General features: G+C 35.4%; 1 protein-coding gene across 3 annotated transcripts in view; it reads left to right on the plus strand.

Annotated features, from left to right (window-relative positions):
• Window positions 1-14031, plus strand: part of LOC150109799 (transmembrane protein 170A) — a 140190-nt gene extending 126159 nt beyond the window's left edge. For all 3 annotated transcript variants that reach the window (XM_090412352.1, XM_090412270.1, XM_090412426.1), the window contains one exon: window positions 13799-14031. In XM_090412352.1, coding sequence (XP_090268478.1) covers window positions 13799-13929 — 131 coding nt within the window. In that variant the 3' untranslated portion in view covers window positions 13930-14031. The remainder of the gene's footprint in view (window positions 1-13798) is intronic.
• The last annotated feature ends 1166 nt before the right edge of the window (window positions 14032-15197 follow it).

Below are 15197 nucleotides of genomic sequence, written 5' to 3' on the forward strand. Positions count from 1 at the left end.
ATCCACTTATATCATGGTATTCCTCTGGGTCTTTTTCCTGCCAGCCTGGCAGAGAACACTTGTTTTGCTAATCTTTTCTCTTCCATTCTGTTTAAATGACCATGCCATCTGAGATTAGCACTGCTAACACATTCCTGGATGCTAACAATGTCAGTTCATTCCTAATATCCTCGTTTTTAATATGATATTGCCATTCCTGGCATCTGTTCATGCCCTTAATCTTTCTCCGGACTTTCATATCTACGGTCTCTAGTCTTTGGTCAAGTGTTTTACTTCTGACCCAGCTCTCAGATCCATAAGTTAAAATTGGTTTGAACACTGACTTGTATATAGCTAATTTAGTGTTCTGACTAATTTCTCTCTTATTCCATATAAATTTATTCAGTTGACTTCTTACCATACCAGCTTTGTTTATTCTGTTGTCTATTTCCATATTTAATTTACCATCTTCACTAAAAATCGTGCCTAAGTAGCTGATATGTTTTACTTGTTCTATAGGTTCTCCATTCACAATCCAGTTGATATATTCAATGCTTTTGCCTATTTTCATTGTCTTTGTCTTGTTATTGCTGACCTTCATACCATTTCTGTTACAACAGTTATTCAGTTTATTCAGGAAATCTTGGAGACTTCTAGTGGATTTACACCCTCTGTCCAAAAAGAAACGAAACTTAAAAAATAGAAGAAACTAGTGGCACCAACTGACATATCTTTTTGTTGTCGAAAGCAGCAACCTTCATTAGCGTTGTGTCAACTGTTTATGATATATGTTTCATTAGAAGCCAAGTTATAGTGCCTAGAGTGACAATGTGTTTTGACAAATGGTCGGAAAATGAGTTTCAAACAAAGCTGCGATTGACTTTTGTGTTAAACTGTAAAAATTTTACCGAAATGCTTCAAAAAGCATACGGTGATGAATGCTTATCCCATACTCAAGTTTACGAATGGTTTAAGCTATTTCAAAATAGTCATAAGAAGCTTGAGGACGCCGAAAAGCTGGGTCGTCCAAAAACTGGACTGAGCAAAGTTGACATCTAAAAAGTGCGTGATTTCATCAAAGAAAACCCGAAATAGTCTCTGAGATTGATTGAAGATAAATTGGGGATTCCAAAATCAACTGTGCAAAACATTTTGACTGAGAGTTTGGGCCTTCGTAAATTGAATTTGTGATTTGTTCCCCACAAGTTGAGCGACGACCAAAAAATGTATCAAATTGAACACTGCAAGGACCTCATTAAAACTGCTTGTAAGGACTCAGACTTCTTTGAAATGATCGTTGCTGGTGACAAAACATGGTGTTTTGAGTATGAGCCTGAAAAAAAGCACCAGAGTGCTGAGTGGAGACCACCAGAAGAGGGGCATCTGAAAAAAAAAAGTCACTTGGAGAAGTCAAAAGTAAAGACAGTGCTGATTTGTTTCTATGATTCCAAAGACATTATCCACAAAGAATTCATTCCACCTAACCAAACAGTCAATGGTGAGTTCTATCACGAAGTTTTGAAGCGATTGATAGTGAGAATTCATTGCGTACGGCATGAATATCGTGATACAGACAGCTTGGTCATTTTTGTATGATAATGCATCATCTCATCGTTTGAACATTGTGAGACAATTTTTTGAGCAAAAACCAAGTTTGTATGTTGGATCACTCACTGTATTCACCTGATTTACCACCCTGCGACTTCTTTCTCTCCCCCCAACTTCATTTGCCGATGAAAGGAAAGTGATACGACACCATTGAAAATGTGGAAGCGGTAGTAACCACGACCCTCAACAGTATCCCAAAAACTGATATAAAAAACTCATTTAACGAATTAATTGACTATGCCAAATTTTGTATTGAAGCTGAGGGAAAGTATATTGATTAAAATAAATGATTTGAATAATTATAATTGGCCTGTGTTTTATTTCCTATCAAATGTTCAGTTTCTTTTTGAATAGAGGGTGTATATAGAAGTATAACATCGTTCGCATAAAGCAAAGAGCTGAGATTAACATCTCCAATTTTGATGTCAGGTTTAATACCAATTTCTTCCATAATGTGATCCATATAGATAATGAATAACAGAGGGGATAATGTATATCCTTGTCTGACACTAGATTTAACATTAAACCATCTTCCTGTACTTTCTTTAATTCTAACTACTGACTTACAACTTAAATAAAGACTAAGTATTACTTGATATTAAACCCTATTGACACCATATAACTGTAGCATTTTGAATAGCTTCTCTCTTGGCACCTTGTCATATGCCTTTTCCAAATCTACAAAATTTAAATACAGATTTTTGTTATATTCCTGTGATTTCTCAACTATTTGTTGTAAAGTGAAAATCTCATACTGACAACATCTATTTTGCCTGAATCCTGCTTGTTCTTCATCAAGCTTTTCTTCCACAATCCTTCTCAACCGTTTCTCAAGTATACTTGCATATATGTTACCAGGAACACTCAGTAGAGAAATACTTCTATAATTCTCACATTCAGTTTTATTTTATATATGGGTACTATGAGAACTGTAATCCAATCATCTGGAATTCGTCCCTCTGTTCAGGCCTTCTGAACTATGCAGTACAGCCACTGTAATACTTTTATACCTCCATACTTGAGCATTTCTGGTCGAATATCATTTACTCATACTTCCTTTCAACATTTCAGGCTTTTGATGGCTTTTTCTCCAAGTATGGATATGTATTCCTGATTGCATTGTCTGTCGATGTTTTTTAGTGCTGTGCTGTCATCATTGCTTGTTTCATTTAGCAATTTTTTGAAGTAATTACTCCATACATTGATGTCTTTTTTTTTTTTTCATCAGTTTTCATGTCACATTTATCATCTCTAATTCCTTTTACAGCACTCTTTCCTCCATTTCTGAGCTTTTGCAACAGCCTCCAGAATATTTTCTCACCTTCTTGATATTTATTTTTTATGTTCTTGCCAAAATCTTCCCATGACTTTTGTTTGGCTAGTTTTACACGGTGTTTAGCTTCCTTAAATTTGTCTCTGTAGTCTCGAAGAGCACAAGCTGACTTATTTCCCAGGAACTTTTGATATGCTTTCTTCATTTCTTTCACTACCTCTTTAACTTCCTGTGTCCACCATGGAGGTTTGATTTTTTTTATCCTTGCAGACAACCTCACCACATGCCTCTCTGGCTGAATCAATGTTTTCTTCAGGATTTGCCACTGAATCTCCAAGGTTTGGTTCCTGTTCTTAATCTTTCATTTTTTTCTTGAATAATGTTTGTGTATTTTAGTCTGCAAGCTGCTCAACTTTTATTCACTTTAAAACTTTCTTACATGTTCTTCTTTTCAATGTGTAATTCAATTTTATTCTGCTCAAGACTAAATGGTGATTCCAATTTCAAATCCTCTGTACACTCTGATGTCCTGCACCAGGGAGAAAACATCACTATCAACAATAACATAATCTATGAGGCTTTTCTTATTCCTTGCCCCTTCCCTCCATTTGAATTTGTGCACATTTTTATGTTGGAATATGGAGTTAGTAATAACCAGTCCGTGTCCTGAGCAGAAATTCAACAGGTATTTGCATTATTATTAGCTTTGCTCTTTTCTAATCCTTGTATTGATATTAAAATGCCAACCCTGTCACTCACAGTTTATTAAAATTTTTTTGAAAAGACTTGATGTTTTCTCATCCTTGTTGCATTCTCAGCATATTGCTGTCTTTGCGCATGAAATATCATTAAGAATAATGACTAGTGATGCATCACTAGTTACCTTCCTTTTCTTGGAATCTGCCTTGAAGTACTTTAGTATATTTATGGATTTTTCAAATATGAACATCTCTATAGAAATAAGAAATAAACATAGAATCACAAAAATTGAATATGGTAGCCTGAATGTGTCTGCAGTGTGGTCAAAAGAATACATATGAGTTTGAATCCTAACATAATGCAGAATGTTTGTGAGGTGTTCATGGAGACTGTGTGAGCTTTAGATTCTTAGATTCTTTAGATTCTTTTGAATCTAAAGACTCACCTGTAAAGGTGAGTCTTTAGATTCTGTAGCTAGAGTCTAAAGATAATAATAATATCCTAGAGTCTGTGCAATAATTGTATTCGTGAAGGTCCATCAGGGTGGTTCTTTACACAAGAGTATCTCAGTTGGTTATTGGAGTTTTTTGAGGCAAGATAGATAGAAATGTAATAATCTATGGGAGACAAATAGGATTTGTGAAGGGGCACCATTGTTGTTTTTTGTAGCAGTATGGTTAAGGCTGCACAATGATGCTGCTGAATTTTGCAGTCATTCAGTTGGATACCACATGGAACTCATACATTGGAGCAAATGGATATAAAGTTGGTGGTACATATACAAGGATAATGGACAGATACTAGTGTGGGAGTCCAGGACTAGCAATGTGCCGCATGGTTTTTTATTTGGAGAATACTTTCTTTAATTTGTTCATTACTGATTACTGATATACAAAATGATTCAAATAGAAATTTGTTCACTGATGGTGATGATGATGATCATGCAGAGCTGGATAGAATAATAGTTATCAAGGAAATGTAGACTGATCCCTGCAGAATAATAAAAATGGAATTACAGTATAATGCAGTTATTGCTTTGGGATGAAAAAATTACAAGCTGTGCATTACATTAAAAGCTCGAAACTTCATTACAGCAAACAGAATTTTCTAGCATATGACATTACAACAAACAGACAAAGGAAATGGCAGGAAATTGTACATTGACGACAGAACATGATAGAAATTCATAGCAAATAAAAGAAATAGCAGGAAATCATGCATTGATAACATGAAAAAGAACAAATTCAAACAATAAGGAGACATGAAATAGAACTAGAAGAATATGAAATTATAAAAATGAAAATCCAGAATTGGCATTTAAATTCATTATGAAATCTAAATATGAACTAAATATGTGCAGAATGTTCCATTAAAATCAAAAACTTAGATCAAAAATTCTAAATCAGAATTCAGAATTTTATACTGTATGGATAAAGAATCTTTCAAACACAAAATGAGCTGTTATCCAGACAAATTTCATAACTTTTATTTAAACTCAAAGAAATACTGTATATGTGTAATATTTCTTCAATTTACAGTACAAAGAGAACAGTATCAATGCATGCTGGGTATATGCATCTTGAGATCTCTGTCCATTTAGGAAACTGACATTCACACCAGCTTTATCAATCACTTTTCCTCTCTCTCCTTAGCTTACTATAGTTTTCAGGTTATTTGTGATTTTTATGGTACAGATTGCATATATTTAGTTTATTATGAATAGATTTCAGGTAAGACACATTAGTTTAATTTAGCATATAATTTTAAAATTTAATTAAATGTTCATTCTAGATTTTAATTTTTATACTTTAATTCTCATTGATTATGTCATTGTTGATAGTGATATGTTCATGATCTTTCAGGATATAAAAGTTTTTAAAAAGAAACAGTGTTTACAGGAAAAACTGTAGACTCATCTATACAAACATTACTGAAGAAAAAATGAAACAGTTTGAAATCAAGAACCAAACCTTTTGGACTCAGTTGTGCTGAAGAAAACATTGCCTGATTCAGCTATGTGGTCAAGTTGTCTGCTAGAATAGAAAAATAAGAACACTGTGGTGGATAAAGAAGTAAAAGAAGTAGTCCTGAAAGAGAAGAAAGCATAGCAAAAGTTCCTAGCAAATAAGTTAGCAGATACCCTTAAAGAATATAAAGAAAACTGTAAGAGCTAAGCTATGTATAAAAGTAGTTAAACAAAAGTTATTGGAAGACTGATAAGAAAAGAGAAAAATGAATATCACGAACAAAATGTTCTAGTAGCTATTGAGAAAGCTTAGAAATGAAGGAAAGAGTACTATAAAATGGATCAAAGATGATTCCTTTTACTGAAAGAACAGTAGTAGAAATGCAAAGAGAAGTATATACATACAGGGTGATTCAGAACTCTTGGGCCAAACTTACCTCAAGCAGTGAAGCGCTAGAGGTAAGCAACTACTGTGTCAGGAAATGAAGAAACACAAGAATGACAGAGGAGATTTGAAACAATTTCAGAAATTAGAGAACATAAATTATAGAATTTTATTGAACAAAGTACAGAAACTGCTCAAAAGAGCGACCACCAACATTAATGCAGGCTTCACACCTTCGACATTGTGATTGGTGTACATTGGCGAAAACACCAGGCATTTCTCGTACAGCTGCAGCAGCAATAGAAATCCTGGCAATAAGGTCCTCATTGGAATCGATGGAGTTATCGTAGATCAGGCTTTTCATATGGCCCCATAGGAAAAAGTCCAGACATGAAAGTTCGGGCGATCGTGGCAGCCAAGCGATGGGACCACCTCGACCAATCCATCGTCCTGGAAATGTTGCATCCAAGGCATTCTGCACATCCGCACTGAAATGGGGGTGGCACTCTGTTGTATTGGAACCACGTATGTGTTTGAATGTTTGCCTGAACAGGGTTTAGTGATTCTGGAAAGACCTCTTGTAAAAATACGAGGTTACATTCTCCCATTCAGTCATGCTGGCAGAAGGTATAGGCCAATCAAATGGTCATGTAGGATTCCAGCCCAAACATTTATGGAGAAACGGCACTGGTATGAATGTGGACGTATGGCGTGCAGATTTCTGCTCACCCACAGATGATAATTGCGGGTATTAAAAATGCCTTCATGTGTAAAGGTGCATTCGTCAGTGAATAAGACATGCAGCAAAGTCCGGCTGCGCTGTAGTCTGCTGCAGGAACCACTGTGCAAAATCCACACAAGGGCGGTAATCTGCAGGTGTCAAGGCATGCTCCCTCTGTGCATGGTAAGGGTGTAATCGTTCGTCTCGTAGAACTCGCCACACCGTCGATTGGGGTACACATACAGCATGGGAAATTGCTCACGTGCTACATTCAGGATAATCTACAACCAACATAGAATTTCCTCTGTAACACGTGGCTTCTTCACTCCTTGCACCCCCTGTATTTTGCATGCCACTGACAAAGGAGCCCATTTTGCACAGATACCGGTGCAATCGCTGAAAGGTTTTACGATCAGGCATGCATCTGATCGGAAAGCCCTCTTGGTACAGTCTTCGGGCTTCCCTCGCATTCCTGTCTGCAGCTCCCTAAATGAAATGCATGTCAAACTTCTCCAGATTTGTGAAAGAATCCATCCTTTTTGCACTCACGGTAGAAATAACGCCTGCAAAAACCAACACTTAAGTATTCACTGGAAAGCGCCCTCTAGTGCTTCACCGCTTGAGTTCAGACCATGCATTGTATGACGAAAAGTGCTTGTTTAGGCGTGTTCGATCACCCCCTAAAAGTTTGGCCCAAGAGTTCTGAATCACCCTGTATATATATATATCAATACTTGAAATGTGGATAAGCATCTGGAGTAGATGATATTCAACTAGAAATGCTCAAGTATGGAGGTATAAAAGTTTTGCAAGTGGCTACACTGCATTATTCAGAGGGCTAGGTCAGAAGGTCAAATTCAGATGATTGGAGTACAGCTCTCATAGTTACCATTTATATATATAAAAAAAAAGTAATAGAGCTGAATGTGAGATTTAGAAGAATTTCTCTACTAAATGTTCCAGGTAAGATTTATGCAGGCATACTTAAAAAGAGTTTGAGAAAAATTGTGGAAGAGAAACTTAGGAAAAGGACAAGTTGGGTTCAGTCCAAAAGGCCAAATAGTGGTTGTCAGGATCAAATCGTTGAGAAATCATTGGAATATAACAAGTATTTGTACTTAAATTTTGTAGATCTGGAAAAGACATACAACAAGTGTGAAGAGAAAAGCTTTTCAAAAACACTACAATTATTGGCCGAGTGGTTAGTGTACCAACTCTCCAACCAACAGGCTACATGTTCGAATCCCACCATGGACATGGATGTTTGTGATTATCTTTAGGTGGACAATGAATGCCATTGCCCAGTGTTGAGACTACTGTCCCACTTATTGAAGGGCTGAAATGACTTGAAAAAGTTCCTTAGGTTGTACAATGCTTACAGAAAACTTTGCAGAGAGAGACGTTTCATGGAAATATCCACCTTGAACTGCGATGCAGCTCTCACAATGTTGTACCATGCTTAGCACCAAGTGATTCAGGAGTTCTTGAAGCAAACTGACCAACTCCTTCAGAGCAAAGATAAGGTCTTATTTGTTTCCTGGAAGGAAATTTCAAGCATTAATGCATCTCCCAAATTTGTTCTATGGGATTGAGATCTGGGGACCATGCCGGCCACTCAGTTTGATTAATATCCTCTTTCTTCAGAAGTATCCCCACTGTTCATATACAATATGGTGTGGCATTGATATCCCTAAAAACGAATTCTTCATCTATATGCCCACAGAACAATCAAACATGATGTTGAAGAACTTTGTTGCAATATCGTTCACCATTCATAGTCCCTTTTCTCTGCAGTATCTATCCCTTTCAAGAACATTCTGACAATGGTAAGCAGTACCACATCACGTCAGATCAAGCATCGTCTACAATTGGAGGAAAAACTAAAATGACTATCATCTGTAAAGAGTACATTAGCCTATTGATGTCTTGTCCAATTTTTATGGATACAACACCACTGAAAACATGCTCTACACTGAGCTCTGGATAAAGGGATGCAGACTACAATGCCTTCGCAGATGTCTTGCCACAGTTTGTCGAGATATCTGTGTACTAGTGCTGGAATGGAGCAGACTTGCATGCTGGCCTGCCATGGTATGTCGATTACATTTTGTTGTTATAATCAAAAATCTGTCTTCATGATCTGTGATAGAGTGAGGGTAACATCTGGAACACATTCCATTTGAACGGACCAGAGCCTGGATACGATGCTTCATAAGATTGCAAACTTTCTAGCAATTTCAGTAATCTTCCAGTCTTTTTAAAGCTTTTCAATAATTCTTCTCTGCATGAAATCATCTGGATGATGAGACATTACAAGACATCAAAGTTTGCAACTTTATTTCTTCACGAAAAGAACTTTCGTCAAACACAGTTCACTTACCTCAGCCTTTTATCCTGTTGCATGCTACCGCATGAATCCTTTGCACGTGATTGGAAAAGTAGAATGTTTATCTGCTTTCTTGTCGAAATTGTCAGTTATACAAATTGCCACAATCTGATACGTCTGAATTTGCAGTTGTCATCTTCAAAAATTGTGTTTTGGACACCTGTGTAAATTAGTTTTTCCTGTTTATATTTAGGTGGACAGATTCCTCTGCAGTATTTTTCTAAAGCATACCATGGCTCTGTAAATTTTTCTTCAGCCTCATATCCTATATTTGATTTAGCTTATACTAGTGCATTCTGTTCTTCCTCTTTATTTGATAAATCTTTTTTAAGTTCATTCATTCTAAGCTGGAGAAGAAGTTCTCCATTTAAACACTATCTCTTTGTCAATCTATAAGGTATAGACAATCTGATCAGTTTCATTATATTTCCAAACAAGATCAAATTTCTTTTCTTTGGTTTCTGGCTTTACAAAGCCCCGAATAAGCTTGTTTGCTGAGTAGATAGCATCATTGCTATCCAGCTAGTAGATCCTGGATTCAAATCATGCCATAAGCATGTCTTTAAGTGGAGATGAATTTATAACTTGTTGTGAAATCTCAACTCTGTTTATTGGAAGCCTAAAAAGAAAATCATCATCATCAAATTCCTGACATGTACCCTCAAGGGGTGTACAGGATATGATAGTACTCCATGAAAAATTTACCTCATTACTAACTTCTATCTATAATTTTTCTCCAAGTCAGTCTGTTACTTGTCAAGACTCCAACATCATTACCAGATCTTATATTTCTATCGTCTAAGGCACTTTGTACAGTATCAATCCACCTATATCTTGATCTTCCTCTGGGTCGTTTTCCTGCCAACCTGGCAGAGAACACTTATTTTGCTAATCTTTCCTCGCCCATTCAGTTCAAGTGACCAATACCACCTGAGATTAGCTCTGCTAATGTATTCCTGGATGCTGACAATGTCAAGTTCTTTCCTAATATCCTCGTTTTTAATATGATATTGCCATTCATGTAATCTGTTCACGCCTCTAATCTTTCTCAGGACTGTCATATCTGCAGTCTCTAGTCTTTGGTCAAGTATTTTACTTCTGACCCAGCTCTCAGATCCATAAGTTAAAACTGGTTTAAACACTGCTGTCTTGTATAAGCTAATTTAGTGTTCCGATTAATTTCTTTCTTATTCCATATGAATTTATTCAATTGACTTTCTACAATGCCAGCTTTGTTGATTCTGTTGTCTGTTTCCATATTTAATTTACCATCTTTACTAAAAATTGTGCCTAAGTAGCTGAAATGTTTTACTTGTTCCACAGATTCCCCATTCAAAACACAGTTGACATTTTCAACAATTCTACCTATTTTCATTGTCTTTGTCTTTTTATTGCTGACCTTCATGCCATATCTATTACAATAGTTATTCAATTTAGTCAGGGAATCTTGCAAACTTGTAGTGGATTTATTTAGAAGTATAACATTGTCCACATAAAGCAAAGAGCTCACATTAACATCTCCAATTCTGATATCATATTTAATACCACTTTCCTTCATAATGTGATCCATATAGATAATGAATAACGGAGGGGATAATGTACATCCTTGTCTCACACGAGATTTAACATTAAACCATATTTCTGTACTTCCTTCAGTTCTAACTGCTGACTTGCAACTCAAATAAAGACTAAGTATTGCTTGATATAATGCCCCACTGACACCATATAACTGTAGTGTATTGAATAGCTTCTCTCTTGGCACCTTGTCGTATGCTTTTTCCAGATCGACAAAACTTAAATACAGATTTTGTTATATTCCCATGCTTTCTCAACTAATTGTCGTAAAGTGAAGATCTGATCCTGACAGCCTCTATTTGGCCTGAATCCAGCTTGTTCTTCACCAAACTTTTCTTCCACAATTCTTCTCAATTATACTGACATAAATCTTGCCCAGAACACTCAGTAGAGAAATACCTCTGTAATTCTCTCATTCAGTTTTATTTCCCTTTTTATATATGGTTACTATGAGAGCTCTACTCCAATCATCGGGAATTCGTCCCTCTGTCCAGGCTTTCTGAACTATGCAGTGCAGCACTGTAAGACTTTTATACCACCATACTTCAGCATTTCTGGTCGAATATCATCTACTCCTGCTCCCTTTCCACATTTCAAGCCTTTGATGGCTTTTTCTGCTTCAAGTATGGATATGTATTCCTGACTGCATGCCTGGTCAGTGTTTTTTACCACTGTGCTATCACTGCTTGTTTCATTTAGCAATTTTTCAAAGTAATTACCCCATTCTTCAAGGATATCTTTTTCTCCCGTTTTCATGCCTTTATGATCTCTAACTTCTTTTACAGCACTCTTTCCTCTATTTCTAAGCTTCTTCAACAACCTCCAGAATATCTTACCACCTTCTTGATATTTATTTTCTATGTTCTTGCCAAAGTCCTCCCATGACTTTTGTTTAGCTAGTTTTACACAGTATTTAGCTTTCTTACATTTGTCTCTGTATTCTCTAAATGCACAAGCTGACTTATTTGCCAGGAACTTTTGATATGCTTTCTTCTTTTCCTTCACTGCCTCTTTAACTTCCTTTGTCCACCATGGAGTTCTGATTTTTCTATCCTTGCAGACAACCTCACCACATGCCTCTCTGGCTGAATCAATCAGTATTTTCCTCAAGGTTTGGTTCTTGTTCTCAAACTCTTTCATTTTTTCTTCAATAATATGTGTATTTTAGTCTACAGTTCACATCTGAGAGCTGCTCAACTTTTATTCGCTTTAAAACTTTCTTATGTCATTATTTTCAATATGAAATTCAATTTTATTCTACTCAAGACTAAATAGTGATCACTTCCAATTTCAAATCCTCTGTACACTCTGGTGTCCTGCACCAGGGAGAAAACATCACTATCAACAATAACATAGTCAATGAGACTTTTCTTATTCCTTGCCTCTTCTCTCCATGTGAATTTGTGCACATTTTTATGTTGGAACATGGTGTTAGTAATAACCAGTCCATGTCTTGAGCAGAAATCCAACAGGTATTTGCCATTATTATTAGCTTTCCTCTTTTCTCCAAATTTTCCCAAAACATTTTTGTATGTCTGACAATCACTTCCTACTCTGCTATTTTTCATTGTGTCAGTAGCTTTCTTTAGAGCCTCAAAAAATTCCTCCACTTCTACCTTAGTAGAGCCTTCTGTGGGACCATAGGCACAAATAAGTCTCATTGTCCAGTTCCCTATTCTGATATTTGTCCAAATCACTCTACTTGACACTGCCTGCCATTCAAGAACATGAGTCTCATATTAAAGAAAATGTATCATGTTATTCTGTAAAACAGGATTGTGAGAGTATTAAATCTTTAATCCATCCATGGTACTAATGTATAATAGGTTTAACTACCTTTTGTGGTTGAATTCAGATTAATATTAAACAAAATTCTACAGGAAGTTTTCAGTATTGAATCATGACTGAATTTTACATCAAGTATGGTTTGCTTTTAACAAAAATTTAACTGCCACAGACCTAGGATATTACACATGTGATAGCAACATTCCAACATGCATACAGTAACAAATTTGCCATTTTGTATTCTGGTTTATCAATTATATGTTACAGTTGTAAAGTTATCAAAAACTTATGTGTAATTAATTGTTAATAAGCTTTTATTGTGTAAAACGTTTAGGTACCACTACCCCTGATTGATGTAAGTTGTACGACTTATGAAACTTGCCAGGTTTTAATTGATTATTTTTATTAACTCTTAATTTCATAATGTGGTCTCAGTACTGAAAACTTCCCACAGAAACTTATGTTTGCATCAATAAAAAAGTCTATTCTAAATAATTGTTTGTTTGTTTTATGGTTCAAACACTATGTGTTATAATCATTGAGGACTGGATGCATTCATGATATTTCTGACTCTCCTTGAGAATAATATATGAAGTATCAACATAGTTGCTGAATGCTACATGAATGTAACATACCGTATTTTTCTGTGTATGAGATGATACTTTTTTTCTAAAATTTTAGACCAAAAATTCATCTTATACACAGGGGGTAACCAGTTTAGAGACCCGTGGTTGCTGTGACGAAACTGCCAGTACCTTGTCTCTGTGAACAGGCTTCTGCCAATCACTAGCCTTTGTTAATCTGTCGATTGACGTCATTAACGGCTGATTCTGAATAAACCAATCAGAACTCTGAAAGCATTCATACATCTGCAACTTGTTGGCGGGGTGAGTTAATGCATTAACAATATTTTGAGCACTAGCCCATAAAAATGTCTGAAAAAAAAAAACGATTGTCATATTCTTCAAAATTCAAATTAAAAGTCATCAATTACGCAAAAGAACATGGAAATAAAGCTTCAGAGAGACAGTTTGGACCTCCTCCCACTGAGTATATGATTAGACAATGGAGATGTTTAAAATATATTTCTTAATTTTGGGTTCAAAAAAAAAAATAGGGTTCATCTTATACACAGAAAAATATAGTAATTAGTGATTAGAGATCTTGATAGGGGCACCTTCTCCACCTTAATTTAATGCATTTGTGTATCTTCTATTAAATAATATGCTGAATGAGTCATGTTCATCAGTCTTATTTTTGTCTGATGCTGTTGTTAATTTCTGGCATGTGATATACAAGAAGTTTAGCTGATTCTTCAACAACAGAAAAGATTTTATTACAACTATATATATATTTTTTAAATTTTTTTTGTTAATTATCTAGTGTATTTCATTTTTATTATTTTTCGTAATTGTTTTTAGGTGCAGCCATTGCCGGTGTGTATAGGGCATCTCGGTTCCAAATGATGCCTTTTTATGCATTGGTATGGGGAGTGGGTCAGACTGTCTTAGCTGCAGTAATGTCATTCACACGTATCTTAGCCACACTGTGATGTTGCTTTGTATCATGTAGATTTCTTGAATTACAGTTTGTAAATCTGTGCTGTAGTGCAATATTTAAAGAATTATGACAATAAATAATTTTGATAACTTAAGACTACAGTTGCAATTAGTAAAGGAGAATTCTTTGCATGTTAAATGCAATTTATATGAATTACTTTTTATACCTAATCAGTGAATTTGATTTAATTTATAAATGGATCTAGTCATAAAGACTTTATATATATATATATATAAACTTTATCACTACAGCATGATAATGCTTGCATGCTTTAAATTATCCCTGGCATGTTAGAATTTGTACATATATCAATCTTCATATTCAATTGTAAATTGTAAATAAATCTTTGATTTCCAAAAATGACTTCTGCATCCTCTTTAAATGTATGTTAATGAATTTTACATAAATGCCCTAAAAAAATATATGCCTAAGGTGTTTTTCCAAACGTACTTAGAACCCATTGAGCATTTCATAGAGAAGGATTTCAACATTTACTACTAACTCAAGATTTTAATTACAGTTTACTCTCCAGTTTCATTTATGTAGAAGGTGACCAAAGAAGTTGCATGTAGTTTTTTTGCAGGATTATTTGGACAAAAATCAGAAAGCATTCCCACTGTAGCATCTTTGTATGTTTGAGTTGGTGGATTAGTTATTCAAGCATGCTTACTTTGAATGTAAACTTGGTGTAAACATAAGCAATCAGTATGATATATGTTGTATCCCGAGAAGGCCCGGTTCTAAAAATGGTTCGAAATATGGTGAGTGACTTGTCACATGATCTTGAGATGTGGTAAGTGTGATGAGTCACTTGTTAAACTTTGTGATGGACAAACTAAAGACTGCATTTCATTTGGATTAGCAAAACATATAGCTGCTCACAGAAGGATTCATTTGCATCTATCTCAACCAGGAAAAGGATACGAACTTAAGGAGTGAGTTCCACTTAAACTTGTGAATGATGACTTCAGAAACAACAGAGATTTTTTTGGCTCTGTTTTTGCATCTGAGTAATGAGGTATTTTTGAACTGTTTGCTAATGTGCTGGAGAAAATTGGTTGTGTAGAGCAGTGCACTCAAAGTTTATCAACAAAAGATTTGATTATACTTCTTCTGGAATCCAGTGAGTGTCTCACACATTACAAGATCTTGCCTTCTGGCCAGAGATCACATCTGAAATGCACTTGGTACAGTAGGCTCTTGATGTACTACTTCATTATTTCCAAAGTGTAGTATACAGTACACAAGATTTCGGGTAGC

The sequence above is a fragment of the Typopeltis vanoorti genome, chromosome 1 (genome assembly GCF_054136105.1).
Source record: "Typopeltis vanoorti isolate ZY-2024b chromosome 1, IOZ_Tvanoo_1.0, whole genome shotgun sequence".
In the NCBI taxonomy this organism is placed as follows: Eukaryota; Metazoa; Arthropoda; class Arachnida; order Uropygi; family Thelyphonidae; genus Typopeltis; species Typopeltis vanoorti.